This window comes from Notothenia rossii (assembly GCF_949606895.1).
Source record: "Notothenia rossii genome assembly, chromosome: 3".
NCBI lineage: Eukaryota > Metazoa > Chordata > Actinopteri > Perciformes > Nototheniidae > Notothenia > Notothenia rossii.
Window position 1 is genome coordinate 18,871,347 of NC_136901.1, and position 17,406 is coordinate 18,888,752.

The 17,406-nt window shown below is 43.2% G+C and overlaps 3 protein-coding genes across 5 annotated transcripts in view; 1 reads left to right on the top strand and 2 right to left on the bottom strand.

The window, feature by feature from the left end:
- mta2 (metastasis associated 1 family, member 2) overlaps positions 1–9,395 on the bottom strand; it is a 42,282-nt gene extending 32,887 nt beyond the window's left edge. The window contains exon 1 of one of the 3 annotated variants that reach the window (XM_079670890.1): positions 9,004–9,395. In XM_079670890.1, the coding sequence (XP_079527016.1) occupies positions 9,004–9,031 (28 nt within the window). In that variant the 5' untranslated portion in view covers positions 9,032–9,395. The remainder of the gene's footprint in view (positions 1–9,003) is intronic. The other 2 variants (XM_079670889.1, XM_079670891.1) reach the window with 2 other exon arrangements.
- On the top strand, positions 3,439–5,464 carry LOC307034511 (zinc finger BED domain-containing protein 5-like; the record flags this gene model as incomplete). The annotated part of the gene is made up of 3 exons (XM_079673336.1): positions 3,439–4,011; positions 4,250–4,643; positions 5,403–5,464. Exons 1-3 carry the CDS (start codon positions 3,463–3,465, stop codon positions 5,462–5,464), a joined length of 1,005 nt encoding a protein of 334 aa, XP_079529462.1. The 5' UTR covers positions 3,439–3,462.
- Positions 9,396–10,235: 840 nt separating the features above from the next.
- Positions 10,236–17,406, bottom strand: part of eml3 (EMAP like 3) — a 72,662-nt gene continuing 65,491 nt past the window's right edge. Inside the window, 6 exon segments of the mRNA XM_079671118.1 lie at positions 10,236–11,928; positions 12,999–13,129; positions 13,207–13,305; positions 13,387–13,474; positions 16,902–16,999; positions 17,170–17,258. Coding sequence (XP_079527244.1) covers positions 11,716–11,928; positions 12,999–13,129; positions 13,207–13,305; positions 13,387–13,474; positions 16,902–16,999; positions 17,170–17,258 — 718 coding nt within the window. The 3' untranslated portion in view covers positions 10,236–11,715.

The following is a 17,406-nucleotide window of genomic DNA, read 5'->3' on the forward strand; positions in this document are numbered from 1 at the left end:
CAGGCAACCCTTCCCACACACACACAGCACCGACCCAGCTTATACTTTATTCAATGTTGTGAAGGAGGGGGAACCGAAAGAGCAAACGGGTCAAAACGTAATGGACAAAGAAAACGTTTCTGACTTATACCTGCTGCTCGTAATTCGACATAACAACAATAATAATAATAATAATTCCAGAAGCCCAATTGGTGTAAATAGGATGAAGTTGGTTATGTAGATAGGCTTGTGTGCCAGTTTAGAAGGCTTCTCCAAGTCACATCACAAAGGTCATGAGGCCAGTAGGCTAGCCAAGAGCAGCATGACGCCCAGATGAGCAAGCAGTCTGCAGCTAGGGGTGTAACGGTACACGTACCCGACACGTGTGTACCGAACGAATATAACGTTAAACGTAAAAAATTGAGAACGTGAACAACTTTTTGGAAGTGATCTCAGGTGCTAATTAATTTGCTCACATTGAGTTCAACGCGTCAGAGCGAGCAAGTCATTTCATTGGACAAGAGGCATACTATGAGAGCTGGTCACAGGAATGCGTTCAAATTTAGTCAGCAATTTGAGGAACTGTCGAAATGGCGAACGCAGATAAAGTTGAGCTCGAAAATCCTCCAGCATCATTGAAGTCTCCGGTTTGGGAACACTTTGGTTTCGCAGTTACGTACAAGGATGACGGACAAAGACAGGTGGACCGAACCAAAGCTGTTTGTCGGCATTGTTAAACTAAAATTGGTTACTCATTTGAAAAGGCATCACCCTAACGTGAATATCACCCTAACGTGAATATCACCGGCGGTGCCAAAAGAAAAAAGACTGAAATGCAAACCCAACTCCCACTAGCATTTAAGCCTCCACCACTCGCAAAAAGTTCAGAGCGAGCCAAAGCTATTACAAACGCCAAATATTCTTATGTTGCCATGTTAGCAAAGCGCTACCTGGCTGTATCTGCTACCTCTGTCCCTAGCGAGAGGGTGTTCTACACAGCAGGAGACATTGTTAGTGCCAGCAGATCTGCCCTTTCGGCAAGCAATGTGGACAAGTTCATTTTTCTTTCAAAAAACATGAAAATACAATGACAAGCAAGTCATAATGTCAAACTGGCTGCTTAGGTACTAGTACAGTACAGTTTAAATACAGATTATTTCAGTTCCTCGAAATGCTGCACCTTAATGTTTATTTTATTATATTTTGTATTTATTTGAGTGAATATTCAAAGTTTAATAATAATTAAAAACCCAAAACTAAGTTTATGTTTTGTGAGTACAGTAAAGTTCAAATACAGATTATTTCAGTTCATCGAAATGCTGCACCTTAATGTTTATTTTATATTTATTTGAGTGAATACATTATTCACTGTTTAATAATAATAACAAATAAATCAAAAATAGTTGAAAAAATGTTCTGCTGTACCGAAAACGTACCGAACCGTGACCTAAAAACCGAGGTACGTACCGAACCGAAATATTTGTGAACCGTTACACCCCTAAATCGTTACACCCCTACTGACTCGGAAGACTCCAAGTCCGTAAAAGGATCCGGATTTGCCATCTCTAATTAGGGCTAATCAATTAAATCGTATTTTAAAAATCGTATTTTAAGTCTTGATTACGATTATGGCTTGCAACGATTACGAAAACATCATAATCGAAATAAAACGATTATTCTTTTATTTTTTTTTCTGTTGAATTATACTTAAAATTCTCCACTAAATGGATGTTTTCAAAGTCAATAAATAATGAATTTAATAATCGCAATTACAATTATTGACCCAAATAATCGAGATTATGATTTTTGCCATAATCGAGCAGCCCTATCTCTAATATATACAAAACATGTATCTGATTGGCTGAAACACCAAACCGATCATTGCAGCGTTACCCATAATCCCCTCTGTTTCAGCCCTGTTTCAAAAGTGCTGATTCTCTGTCTGTTACTTTAGATCACTGGTTCTCAACGGGGGCGGTACCGCCCCCCAGGGGGCGTTCAGAGAACATCGGGGGGCGCTGGAAGCAATAGTTTTGAAAGGGGGCCGTTGAGGTGTTCTTGGGGGGCGTTCACGCATAATGTCTTTTTGTCATGAAAAACGCTGGCCACAGCGTCTTTTCCTGTACAAAAAGCAGCTGTCAGCATCTTTTGTTGCTATAGGAAACCACAACTCTGCTTGCGATTGGTCAGCTGTCAGCAGTGTTATTACGGGTACGTTCGTAAATGCACGAACGGTCAGTCCGCTCGGACAACCCGTCTGTTCCGCCAGACCACCCAGCTGTGAGCGCTCAGAGCGCAGTGCTCTGGACTGTGGAACGGGGACGCTCGGAGCGCTCTGAGCGCATTTACGAACTTACCCTACAAAAAGCAGCCGGGAGCGGACCGGAAGTCATTTTAATTTTGGGATCGCGACTGTTAATAATCTGTGTCACTTTGTTAAATTTTGATATGTTTTGATATGACAAATTCCACTAACAGATTCGAACTAAGTGGTCAGTTTATGAAGATAATACCCGTTTCTATGTCTGCTACGACATGGAAGAGCTGGCTAGCCAGGCCGCTCCACACAGAGCTGTGTTTGTTCAAAATTACAACGACTTCCGGTCCGCTCCCGGCACGATGTCTTGTCATGTCACCAGCTAGCCCTCTAGCGTTTGCCGCCATATCGTGACACTACCCCCCCCCCTAAATATTAGCATCATAAAACAACAAAAATCATATCACATCAGCAAAATGGCCGCGAAAAAGATAAAATGCAGACAGTACTCTATTGAATATCTTAGCTATGGCTTCATACCGTCTCCTACCAATGCACAACTCCCAATGTGTTTACTTTGCGAACATGTATTTTCCAATGAGGGAATGAAACCCTCACGTTTAAAGGAGCACCTTACCAAGATCCCCCCGGATAAGGCAGATAAGGAGCGTCCGTTCTTTTAGGCCCTCAAAGAGAAACATGGTAGGAGCACCATCGGCAGTCTCTTCGCTAGGAAGACCACCCAGACTGACAGCGGACTAATAGCGTCATATAACATCTCCTTGCTGATAGCCAAATGTGGGCAGCCGTTCACAATCGGAGAAAAGTTGGTACTCCCTGCCATCAAAGAGGTCATATCTACTGTGATGGAGCGTGATCCCACACAGGTGCTGAAATCCATCCCGCTCAGTAATGACACCGTAGCACGCAGGATTGATGAAATGGGCGCTGATACAGAGGAGCAGATGTGTGCCATCCTGCGGGAAACTCCATTCAGCCTTCAGCTGGATGAGACAACCACTTCTGACAACAATGTTCTGTTGATGGCCTATGTCCGCTATAGCACCTCCAACAGTCAGGAGATTGCTGAGGAATTTTTATTTTCCAAATATCTGGTCACAGACACCAAGGGCCAGACCATTTTTAATGCACTGGATGCTTATCTACAGGAGAAGTCAATCCCGATCAACAACATCCTCGCATGTGCTACTGACGGTGCCCCTTCCATGGTTGGCAAGTACCGTGGCTTCACCACTCTGCTGAAGGAGCAGGTCCCGCATGTCCTCACAGTCCACTGTGTCTTGCACCGCCACAACCTTGTGGCCAAATCTAAAAGTCCACCTCTCCACGAGTCTCTCAATGTTGCAGTAAAGGCAATAAACAAAATAAAAGCCCACGCCCTGAATAACAGATTGTTCCGACAGCTGTGTCAGGAAAATGATGAGACCTTTGAGCGTCTTCTTCTCCACACTGATGTCCGCTGGCTCTCAAAAGGAAACTGCCTTGCTCGTTTTTGTGAGCTGTTTGACAGCATCGTGGAGTTCCTGGAGGAGGTGGATGCAGCTATCGGGGAACAGGTGTCATCCAGCCGCTGCGACATCATGTACCTCGCAGACTTCTTTGGCAAAATGAATGAAGTCACGCTGAAGCTCCAAGGAAAAGGAGTTACTCTGATCCAGAGCAAGGCGGTCATCCACAGTCTCACCTCCAGGCTGGATCTATACTGGCAGAGCATAGGCAGGAGGCAGTTTGCTCATTTCCCGCTGTTGACCAAGGTGATCTAGCCTAGGCTACTAAATAATGATAATAATAAATAATACATGTAATAAATGTAGGCTACTCTATGCAACACTATATTTGTGTTCCTGGTTAGTATAAATAACTTATGTTCTGAATGTATTATGAGAATAAAGAAACATCAATTAGTAAACTAATTAGCAATAAAATAACCAGTTTAAAATCGGATGGTAACATTCTGCACCGATAACAATTTCCTGGTTATACTCATTGCAGGTGTCTGAGGCTCTTACCGATGAGCGCCTCCTCATTTACACAGACCACCTGAGGATGGTGAATGCCGACTTGAAGATCCGCTTCAGAGATCTTTTGGACCTCGATGTTCCCACCTGGGTGGTGCAGCCCTTTCAGGCGGACGTGGCGGAATGCGAGCCAGCAATACAGGAGCATCTCATCGACATCCAGAGTGACGATGAGGCCCAGGCTATTTTCCGCACCTCTGGCTGGGGCAACATGTGGGTCAAATACTCTCAGCGTTACCCGGCTCTCTGGGAGAAAGCGAGGCTGCTTCTTCTGGCTTTCCCAACCACATACCTCGTGGAGCAGGGATTCAGCCAGGTCCTCCACATGCAGTCCAAGTACCGCAATCGCTTGAACTTAACGGCCTCAGGTGCACTGCGACTGAAACTAAGTTATCTGCAACCCGCAGTGAAGAAACTGGCAGAGAACCACCAAGCGCAGGGCTCACACTAATCTTCCCCCCCCCCCCCCCCGCAATTTGGCGAAATGCAACACCTTTCCGACCTGTTAGTTCTGTAGGCCTAATGTACAGTTTTGTAGCCTACTGTTTGTTCTGCACTGGACATGTGTGAAATTGCTGCTGTTCCGTAGCAATCCCGACTTGTGAAGCGACCTTGGGTTTCGTGAAAGGCGCTATATAAATATTATGTATTATTATTATTATTATTATTATTATTATTGTATTCTCTGCTCTTGTCTGAGTTTGTTTAACACTCATAAATATCATTTTTATTCACATTCAAATAGCTTTTCTGCTCTCTGGTAAACTAATGATAGTGATATTCCAACTGCGGCATTCAGTGACATGCTTTTTAAATTATATAACACAGAATATTAGTCAACATTAATATTCAGGGAAGAAAATAAGTCTACTTTTTTTGATGGGGGGCGGTAAGAGACCTGGATAATGGACAGGGGGGCGCTGGCCCAAAAAAGGTTGAGAACCCCTGCTTTAGATGAAAATAAGGAGCCCCTCCCCACGCCCCTCTGAGCAGTGTTTCCGCCAGACCTGGGCTGAGAGGGCGTCCACCCCGAGAGCGGGGGGGGGGGTTGGATTTTGACTTGAGCCGTCCCTTATAGATACTGTCTTTGTACGTTAGTGAGCTGGATCATTTGGCTCATGTTACAGGCTCTGGTGCTCCTAGCTCACGCGCGTGCTCCACTAGCAGCACGTTCCGTGTTGACCTGTAGCAGGCACCGCCGATGTCGGGGAAACGATCTTCAATACTCCGAAAAGAATCCCACCAGACTCCTTTGCCCCTCCAACAGAGGGATGTCCTTGTCCTTTTTCCTTTTCGTCATTTCAAGCGATAAAAACTCTCGATCTTCTCTCGAATGATGGGGGGGGGGGTTACCTTTGTGTACCATTGCAGGAACATGGAACTTTTTGCAATTTGGTGCACATAAATAATTGATTGATGCAGAAAATCAGTCATTGTTTATTCTAAACGATTTTGAATGCTCGATTTTTGGAAATATAATTGGACTTAATGATGAACATGGGCTCACGCTACCAGATTTTAAGAGTTTTCAGCCTTTCAAATATTAATCAAGCCTCCCATTTATTCACTCAACAACTACCACAGGCTCAGCGCTTCCTTGTAATGTTTGGTGCAGTTCTTGCACAGCAGTGTGGCTTCACGTCAAGCTCCATCTGGTCCTCCCACTAGCAGGGACAGAGAGCCTCGGGAGGATATCAGTGGCTTTCTGATGCATCATCAGAAGCGGAGATGGAGAAGGACGGATTCAGACAGGGAGAGGATTTTTTGCTCTACTTAGTACACTGATGAGGAGCCCGACCAGAAAAGCATCACCTCCTCACCATCACCTCACAGTGAAGGAACATAACAGCACCTCGTTACATAACACTGGCTGAAGCACCAAAGGGTTATCAGCAGTCTCATATGTGTCGGATTTCAGCTCTAAAGACATTGTGAACATGAGGGGTTTCTCATTTATACTCCAGTCTTCCATCTCTACCTTTCGCCTAGAGGGTTTTATTAAAGAATGATCCTGTTCCACCAGCACAGAGGCCAGCTTAGTGTATCAATGGACGTGGAGCAGGTGGATCAATGATCCACCCTGGACTTCAGAGCGTCGGCTGGTTTTATGTTAATGTATGTATTTAAGGGTAGAAGAAACGATCTAAAAAAAGCAAGTGTCTGCTGAGGAGCTGTGAGTGTTTGTTGTGGACGTGTGCGGCTGGCGCAGTATGCCGGTGCTTGAGGGTGAATGAAGAGGAGGAAGCCCTTTGACTAATCTCTGGGGAAGATAATGATCTTATATGCGGGCTGAACACTGTGTGCTCAGCCTTCTAGGGGACTGGTAATACAGGCGATTGCTCACAGACCTGCGTGCACCATCCAGAGGAATCCTTATGGAACTCAAAACCCATGAACACTTTTGCTACATAGAATATAAACCCATTCTGACATCTAACAATATTGTAAGTAATTTTTAACAAAATACATTTCTATATTTGTGCAGTCAAACAACTTCTGAGTCGTTACATAAATCACATGCTTGTTGCTTACTGCAATGTGTTATGGGCTAGACTTAGCATTACACTGTAACATTTCATTTGCCACACCACACTCTTGCTGTGGACATTCCATGATCGAGCAAGCTGGCAAAAATAACAATTTTGCCTAAGAGATTGAGCAGTTCAGCTCTCCCCAATGGATAACAATGCATATAAAACAAAAAGCACTATATGAATGTAATGTATTATTGTTATATAATGCCAAGTTTCCTCAGAATGCCTGTTGACTGTAAACAACAACACATAATATAAGGTTGTAATAACAGCTCTAGGCAGAAAGCATTTGTATCTGTCCATCTTTACAGGTTTCATTCACCCCAGTAATTGAACTTGTTCACTGGACAATGATATCAGGAAGCATACCAGAGATGATCATAAGGTGGGGTAGGGAACAAAGCATACAAGATGTCAATTTACACACATATACAGTTATGCTTCAGAAAGACTGAAAACTACCAATTTTTTTGTTTTTGTTTATGTCATACCTACATAAAACCTTGAAGGAAGTCAAAATTAAAAACCGAGCCATTGTCTGAAAATCCACACCTGGCGATTCATAAAAATACCTATATCAGATAATTTTACCAGTCTGTCACTATCGATACATTATGTGCTTTTTCCTGCGTGAAAACTGAAACTTTATTATTATTTACATTATTTTATGACAATCGACAATAACCGGCTGTGAACATTAAGCCTATAATATAGTGCAGCCAGCACATGTTGCAGAGTAGTCAGCATGACCTAAATAGACCACAGTGACAAGACCTTACACAGCAATAAGACTGTCAGTGTCGCACTGTCTGTCAATTCAACCACCGCGACCGCCACTAAATTAAACTGAAAGACAGAACACCAAGTCCTAACATCGTTATTAAATAATGTAGACAATAATCGCAAAGACTGAAAGGATGATTCGCCAAATCAACATCCACAGTAGAGTACAGACACTCTTGTCCATATCGTGGGATCAATGAAACGGGGGGAGAGACAGTTTAGCTAGCAGCAATGAAGCTAGCAGCAAGCCGTGTCTACCGGCGTTTCTCTCTATAATGATGGTGACGTTTGGAAACCCGGGGTTAGCAAACGAGTAAAGTAAACCTGCAACAGTTAACAGTAGCATAAACACACCTGACATTATAATATATTCTCCTTTATATTGTATGGAGATGCTACGTTTTCCAGGGGCAGAGTAGCGGTAAATAATGAAACGGGAAGTCTCACCTACACAAAAAGTGGTAGCAAGTTAATGTTAGCCAACTTTGTTAACGCTACGTGTTTCACAAGCCGGTGTTTCGTAGTTACTACCGATAAACGGTATAAGGGATCGATGTTTCTCTTAATAACCCAACAACTTCACGCCATCTGCTAATATTTCAAAAATAAGCCTCACCGGCTAACAAATACTAAGCTATGGGCTAAGCTAACAAAACTTAGCAATCAAAGTTAGCTAGCCCAGCAGATTCTATCCGTTGAATGTGAAGTGATATGGTGGAGGCAATAATGTAATTAACCCACCACAACGAAAAAGCTAGCTAACGTTACAACAGTCGTCCCCAGCATTTTTTGGATGGGGCTGACCTCCCATCGGCTAAGATAGCAGTTCATGCTAACTAGCATTTTGTTAACTTCCAATAGGTTACCATATGTACAGATTCCAACTTCCAAACATGGACACATAAGAGTGCATTCTCTTACTTGCAACTATAAATACAATTCTACCAAGTATTGTTTCACTAGGATGCATTTATTTTAAATGGTCTATCAACTTTTACAACCGGTTCATGCTACTTGGCAGCAGCCCGCCCTGAGGTAACGTATTTTGGTTAAAAACTAGTCTGGATATCAAGCTTTTTTTAAAGTTAAAATGTTTAAAAAATCAACACTGCTTGGTGAATTGTATCCAAGTTGTCTGAGTGTGTCTGTCTTATTACAACTGAGTAGAAACTAAGTCATGGTGTAGCAGTTATGGACATTTGCTCATTAGCTAAGTCACATTACATTGTTGGTGGTTTTAATAGATCTGACGTTCTTCCATGCTAAAGTGGACGCACGTACAGATGCTAGGAAAAGCTAGCATTAGTTAGCCGCTAACCGTACAGACAGCTAGCGACTAGCTAGCCACCTTACTGTCGAAACGAACAATCACGTTGTGGGGGGTGTCTTCAAAATGTAAAACATTCCTTACCTCCCACTCGGTACATGTTGGCCGCCATTCTATCGTAACCTTTATCAAAAGCAGTCCCAGGGTATTCCCCGCTCCGGTAGAAAAAGGTCGATGGGGATCTATTTTATTCCTTCATTTATCGTAGACTCCCCCGCCGTGAAACAAAGCCGGCTCCGGACACAACAAGCCGAGATGTGGCGGGTAAAAAGTTGAAAGTTTCCGTTAGTAACGTTCCGGAGGTTATCCCCAAAATATCCAAGTCTTTGTTTTTGGTCCCTCCGACGACCTTCCTCTCCTCTTCCTCACTCACTCATTCACATACAGCTAGCCTGTCTCTTACTCCACTCTTCCTCCCATCCTCCGCTCCCAGCTTCATCCTCCTCTTCTTCACCTCCGCTCTGTTTAGCACACACACAGAAACACACTCACTGGCCCCCTTCGCTCGTGCTCAAATCGTCATCTTCGGAGATTGTCGTCATTCTCCGGAATCACAATTAACTTTTTCAATGGCCCTGGTTTGATAAACAAGCTCTTTATATAATATGAAATATAAACACACATGAGTTAAGGTGTAAAGATTTTGTTAATGTTTAAGTGTCATTGGAATCCTAAGGGCTATTTAAATATATTACAAAAGCACAAAAGTAAAAAGAGTTAAGTTGGGAACTTATTTAGAAAAATAGCATCAAGGGAATTGTTAGAATCTTAATTACCATAAGAGTTATGTTAGAGGATTACAGTTATAATATTTTGTCACCAACTTCACAATGATTGAGCTGTATGTTGAGCAGTTTTGATATGTATGAGCTGTAAGAGATATTGTTGCTTCTCACTCAGATTGTTAGGTTTTATGTTTAGAGGCCATTCTTTTAAAGCCTAATACTGCAACAACAACAAAAGTGGCCCTTCTTTTACTTTAAATTGGACGGTATCAATACTATTCATTTGACTTGAATCGTCTTTTGGGGTGAAATGTCATTTTTTATAAAACCATTCATGATTTTTTTACTTTACGACATGGTATTTATCTCCAATATAACATGTTGTGTACTTCTGACCATGAGATTTGAGACCAATGTCTTGTTTGCCTGTTTTCTTCTTCTATAAAATTTATTTTATCAACAAGTTTTGTAGAATCTGAACTGTTCCTGCTGTACATGTGGATTTCAGCCAGGTTCTGTGAACATGCACACAGCACATGATTCCTGGAGCAGCACTGCCCCCTAGTGATTCCTCACAGACAATACACTCTCCAGTCTTCAGTTATTTATTGGGAGCTTGGCAGGTACAACATCACAGTATTCCCAATGTTCTCTTAAATATATAAAACTGTACTTAAGTAATCATTTGTCAAGTGTACTGAAGTGCTACTGAAGTGTTAGAGATATGAATTAGTCAGGATTGGTATGGTGTTTGTCACAGTCTGTTTATGCAAGCGTCTTCAATATTAGCTAAGCTGAGATGTCAACCAAACACTGCTTGAAATATTACAAAATATGTAAAATCACTATGCAAACATCTTTAAGGCACGATTGTGTAGGAAACGATGCAGCACTTTGGTAAGTTTGATAAATGAGATGGACTAAAATGCAGGAATGTTCACTGAAACCAAAGTGTTTGTCACCGTAGAAGCCGTGTTCTGTAACACACGTGATGATCCTCCCCACAGACTCTGTGTTCAGGGAGGAGTCACACCGTCCAGTTTCACAAGGATTTACATGATTATGCAGTGAGTGTAAATGTGATGTGAACATTCCTCCTGGAGAGGATTCCTCTACATCAGGGGTGTCCAAACTGCTCAACTGTGGCCCTGGGTCCATTTCTAATTGGCCCTCAGCTCATTCTAATGGAATATGGCCCCTACCTGATACCTCTTAAATATATGTAAACAAATATAACACACTATTTATGTGTTAATTAGCCTAATTTCTCAATACATTCAGTCATTTAAAGTTGATAAATTGTTCTAACAAATCTTAGTTGATAGAAAAGCATCCCCAGATGGGCGACTGTGGCTGTGAGGGAGTGTGGTCGTCTTTCAACCAGAAGGTTGTGGGTTCGATCCCAGCCCATGCAGTCAACATGTCGATGTATCCTTGGGCAAGATACTTAACCCTGAGTTGCTTCCGATGGCATGGCCAACGGTGTGTGAATGTGTGTGAATGTTAGGTCCTAGAGTAAGGTACACTGCTCTGTATGAATGGGTGTGAATGGGTGAATGACATGTAGTATGTAAAGCGCTTTGAGGGGTCTTAAAGACTGGATAAAGCACAATATAAGTACAGTCCATTTACCATTTACCCCAATAAGTTATTTGAATAACAAGCTTGAAATATACCCTTCATATTTTCCCTTATTGTCCCCCCTTCAATACAGGGCTGTGCAGGGAGATCAATGTGAGGCTTCAGACCTGCCAAACCTTTTTGTAACAAAATGGTAATAATTAATGGAAAGCTGTAACATAGGCTGTTTTTTTTCTCTAAGCAGGTTCAATTAATAAGAATAATTGACCTACATTTGATTGGTTTCACCTCTCAGCTCTTGGTATATTTTTCTGCGTGTTGCCTTCAGTGAAAGAAGTTTGGAGACCCCTGCTCTACATGTTCTGTATGAAACTGAGGCAGCTGTGGCCCCTCGGAGGCCCCTGAGTGTGGCTGCTGTCCGCTGACTTTCACGCCTCTCTGGCTGTGTAAACACCCCCCCCTCCGTCACTGTTAACAGCCCATAGCCGTCCTAGCTGGTGCCGGGCTCCGGAGAGCTGGTGTAGGGGGAGGTGGACGAGACTGAGGCCAGTCTCTCCCTGCTCTCGACCCCCCCGCCCCCAGTCACCCTCCACTGGAGGATGCAGGTGTCCTTCCCGCCCATGGAGAGGAGGTGGGAGTCGCTGTGGGTGAAGCACACGTTGGTGACGTGGCTGCCGTGGCCCCGGTACTTGTGGCTCGGTGCCTGGAGAGGAAAGAAATAACAGAGGTTTCCAGCTGTAGTCTGGCTGTGGTTTTCTCCATGAAATAAACATTCTTTACCCTCAGCTTGCTGACATTTTAAAATAATATTATTTGTGACTATTTGCATTAGTGAGAATGATTGTTTTTGGTATGCGTGTTGTTGTGGTATTAGTAAAACTTCAGAAAAAATATAGCAATTTACAACATATTCACGGTATGAAAATTTTGATACAAAATCATCAGTAATGTGAATTTATTGTGGATATAGACAAATAAAAATAAGCTGTTAGTCTCGTAAATTCAGAAAATGACATCACTTTTTGTAATGCAGCCTTTAAAATCACGAAAAGACAGAGATTTACAGTAAGATGATATCTAGATTTGTTTCACGATATTGATATATAAAATTGATGTATTGGCAGCCGAGCTTGTGGAGTAATGGATTACGTAATCAGGAAGGATACAACAGCAGGTAACTGTATTCCCTTACAGTTATATACACAAATAACTAACGGGGGTAACAAGCAGGATTACAGTGTTACAATACATTTGAAATAAATAAAAGATCAGTATATTATAGGGAGACGTACAACCGGAATTTTCTTTTTGGTTTTAATTTAGGCTACTTTAATTTAAGTATCATTTCTTTTTTAAATCCTGTGTTTGCTTTTAATTATTCTATTAAACTAAAACCGTTATAAATGAATATTCTGTAGTTTAAGAGGACACACCTTTTATCCTAAATATCTTGTTTTCTTCTTTACTAAGGTCACATTGTTCTGTTGTCTTACATAACACACTTTAGTATAAAACGTCTTATTGTTCTTTATTTTCTAATGTATTTTTTTGCATTTGACATTATTGGAATCTGAAAGTAACTTCAAGTAATCAGGTTGGACAACTTTTATATTGTGATGCTCAGATAAGGTTACTGATTAAATGTTTTACAGGTAACTAATAATTGTAAAGGATTACATTTTTAAAGTAACCCTCCCAACCCTGTGCCCAGCCCTTTAATACAATGTATTTATTTGTTCTCTACAAGCAGACAGAGCGGCTGTGTGATAGTACCTTGGGTTTGGGGCAGGGGTACTGGAAGAGGTGGACCTTACAGAAGTCGTCGGCCACAGCCACCATCCTCTCACTGTGAGAGCGGCACAGAGCGTTGATGTCCGTGCCGTCAGAGCCCTCCAGCCACACACCTGCAACGCCAACACCGTCAACACATCTACTGTAAACTTCAAACAGTTACAGCACAGGAAGCAGAGGAGTATCTCACCCATCACATGGAAGCCCAGCACACAGGTGTAGGAGGCCCATTCTCTGTCTTTGCTCTCGAAGCGATTCCTCAACAGTTTACAGCCGGCTGCGATGTCCCCTGTCACAACACATGATATTACAGTCAGAACACTATCAGCACGCCGTCTCAGGATTTAGAAATGTAAACCTGTTCACTTACAGTAAAGGATCTCGTAGTCGCCTGAATTAGACATAATGTACTTTCCATCTTTGGACCAATCCAGGTGAGTTATGAAGCTGGAGTGACCCTGATTGGACAAAAAAAAACAGAGGCAGTTACTCATAATGCTCTATAACTCAACTGTGAGAGTTAAGGGGAAGGATGGTTTTATACTATTCTTTTCTTATTTTCAATGAGTAGCACCATCCAAAAATGAGTTAGACCACCTGGAAATCATTTCCAAATTCTCTGGGGAAGAAGTGAGTGCTAGTGAGGTAATATCGGTTAGAATACGAGTATACATTACATTTTGTCTTCTGATTGTCTGTTTTAAGATTCAAATCTGAAATAAACTGTCCTTTTTGAATGTGTCTCTGTTTCCCATTGTGACTCGGGCCGTGCCCATCAGCTGAGTTTCTGGCTCAGGTTCAGGTCTCTCATTTCATTCAGAGTCTTGTATACATGTTGAGTCTCAGACATAAAGCTTTAGAACACCTCACTGATCTAGAGTTTAATTTGTTTAAAGCCTATGTAATTAATTTCCTACATATGCTTGTGAGAGTAGCTTTTAGCAAACGTCCCTCAAACAGGAGGAAATAGTGTATTTGTTGGGGACTAGTTTCAGCGGCGCATGAATACACATTTGATGCTGTAGCGAGTGTTTGTTGCTGCAGGACAGTGTATCTGGGACTGATTAAAATGAAACCTCAGTGTGTGTTTGTGATAATAAAGGAATATTGAAAACAGTGAGACTCGTTTGTGTTGAATCTTTTTTGAATGTCACACTGGATGAAGATATGTCAGGCTTTTGGTACACATACATGCTTGTTAGTAGGTTAATCAATTTTTTGTGTGGGTCTCTTTTAACCGCCTTTGCTTTCTCACTGTCTCCATCCCCTCCAACTCATAAAGCTGGCAATGTCCTTGATCTCATATTCTCAAGGAACTGCTCTACTTCTAACCTCTCTGTAAACCCGCTCCACACATCCGATCACTTCTTCATTTCATTCTCTCTACCCCTTTCCAAACATAAAAAACTAATCTCTTCTAATTCTGCACCTGTCCGCCGCAACCTTCGTTCCCTCTCCCCCTCTACCTTTGCCTCATCGGTGCTCTCAGCCCTCCCTTCCTCTGACTCGTTCCAACTCCTGCCTCCAAACTCTGCTACAGAAACTCTCCTCTCTACTCTCTCATCCTCTCTGTCCTCTCTCTGTCCTCTCACATCTCGGCAGGCTCGTCAGTCCCCTCCTGCTCCCTGGCTAAATGACGCACTGCGTGCTAATAGAACCATCCTTCGGGCAGCAGAGCGGAAACGGTGGAAATCCAAACACCATGACGACCTCCTAACCTATCAGGCTCTCCTCTCCTCTTTCTCTGCTTCCATCTCTCAGGCAAAAAGCACTTTCTTTCAAGATCAGATCCAATCTTCCTATTCCAATCCCCAAAAACTATTTTCCATCTTCTACACCCTCTTGGACCCCCCCAAACCCCCTTCCCCCTCCTCCCTTCTGTCAAGCGACTTTGTTAACCACTTTGAAAAAAAGGTTGATGATATTCGCTCTTCTTTTTCTGACTCACCTTTCACTCACCACTGGGTCACCAGACCCACCTTTCACCCACACACTGACCTCCTTCTCCCCTCTCTCTCCAAGTGACGTTCTTACCCTCATTACCTCTGCCCGCCCTACCACCTGTCCTCTGGACCCTATCCCCTCAAACCTCCTTCAGACTATTGCTCCTGATATTCTGTTTCTCACCCATTTCATCAACACTTCTCTAACTTCTGGTCACTTTCCAAACAGCCTCAAGGAGGCAAGAGTAAACCCTCTCCTAAAGAAACCCACTCTCAACTCGTCTGATGTTATAAACTACAGGCCTGTCTCTCTCCTCCCGTTCCTGTCTAAAACATTTGAACGCGCTGTCTTTAAACAACTCTCCTGTTATCTTCATCAGAACAACCTTCTGGATCCGCACCAGTCTGGTTTCAAGGCAGGTCACTCAACAGAAACTGCCCTCCTTGCTGTCTCTGAAGAACTGAACACTGCTAAAGCAGCATCCCTCTCCTCCTTCATCATCCTTTTGGACCTGTCTGCTGCATTCGACACGGTGAATCATCAGATCCTCCTTCGCACTCTCCAAGAACTTGGAGTTTCAGGCTCTGCACTTTCCCTCCTCACCTCATACCTCAAAGACCGCACCTACAGGGTAACTTGGAGAGGGTCAGAGTCCAACCCTTGTCAATTAACTGCAGGGGTCCCTCAGGGCTCTGTTCTTGGTCCCCTCCTCTTCTCCTTGTACACAAACTCGCTCGGATCAGTCATTAGCCCGCATGGTTTTTCATACCACTGCTACGCTGACGACACCCAATTAATTCTGTCCTTTCCCCGCTCAGAGACCCAGGTCGTCGCGCGCATCTCTGCTTGCCTAGCAGACATCTCTCGGTGGATGTCTGCTCACCACCTCAAGCTCAACCTTGACAAGACTGAACTGCTTTCCCTTCCGGGAAAAGATTGTCCCACTCTTGACCTAACAATAAACATCAGCACCTCTATTGTTTCCCCGACTCAGACTGCAAGGAATCTGGGTGTGACCCTAGATAACAAACTGTCTTTCACTGCAAACATTGCTGCAACAACCCGCTGCTGCAGATACACTCTTTACAACATCAGGAGGATACGTTCCCCAGCTGACCCAGAAAGCGACGCAGGTTCTGGTCCAGGCTCTCGTCATCTCACACCTAGACTACTGCAACTCCCTCCTGGCTGGTCTACCTGCATGTGCCATCCGACCTCTGCAGCTCATCCAGAATGCAGCGGCTCGTCTGGTCTTCAACCTTCCTAAATTCTCCCACACCACGCCGCTCCCTTTTCTGGCTTCCAGTAACTGCTAGAATCCACTTCAAGACAATGGTACTTGCGTACCATTCTGCGAATGGATCTGGCCCTTCCTACATCCAGGACATGGTTAAACCGTACACCCCAGCACGTGCACTCCGCTCTGCATCAGCCAAACGGCTCGCTGCACCCGCACTGCGAGGGGGACCCAAGTTCCCATCAGTAAAAACACGTGGGTTTGCCATCCTGGCTCCAAAATGGTGGAATGAGTTCCCTATTGACATCAGGACAGCAGATAGCTTGCACATCTTCCGGCGCAGTCTGAAAACTCATCTCTTTCGACTCCACTTCGAGCGATAGAACTATTAACAAAGCACTTATATACTAATAAAGGACTGGCTTATCTAAAGCCAGTTGAGTAGCACTTGAAATGTTTTAGCTCTATGAAACCTGATGTACTTATATGATTCTGTTTTCTTTAAGTTTGTATCTTGTTGATCGAATGCACTTATTGTAAGTCACTTTGGATAAAAGCATCAGCTAAATGCAATGTAATGTCTGCACATAAGATTTGTTCTCGAAAAGAAAAAAAAGGACTCACCAGACTTATATCTTAAATTAGACAAAAGCACTTGAGGAAAAGAGAATATTCCAGGAACAAGGATTTTATATTGAACTCACGTTACATTTCCCCGAGCGGATGTAGCGCCGGCCGCTCTCCGTCACATTGTAGATGTAGATGAAGTTGTCATGAGAGCCAACAGCTAAAAAGCTTCCATCTGAGAACACAAGAAGCCATTCATGCAGTTAGAGGGTATTTCCCAAGGCTTATTTCAGTCCGTTGAGACATTGAGTTTGGGAGAATGTTTGGTAAACACTGGTCTTAAAGTTGGGTTGAAATCATTCTGAGAAGAGTTAGAACAAAGTAGTGCTGGTAATGCAATCTGACCTGGAGAGTATCTCATGACGGACAGCTGCTCGTTCCCATCAGTGGACTCAAAGACCACCTCTCTGGTCAGCAGGTCGAGGGCCAGCCATCTGTTAATGTGAGGGGGGGATCAGTAATAACAACTGACCGGACAGCACACAGCTCCTTAGCCCTGCTTTGTCGCTTCAGTGTGCAAGAAGTCGTTTGACAGGAAATAATGTCCAACTATAATATAATCGATTCATTGTTAAAAAAGAT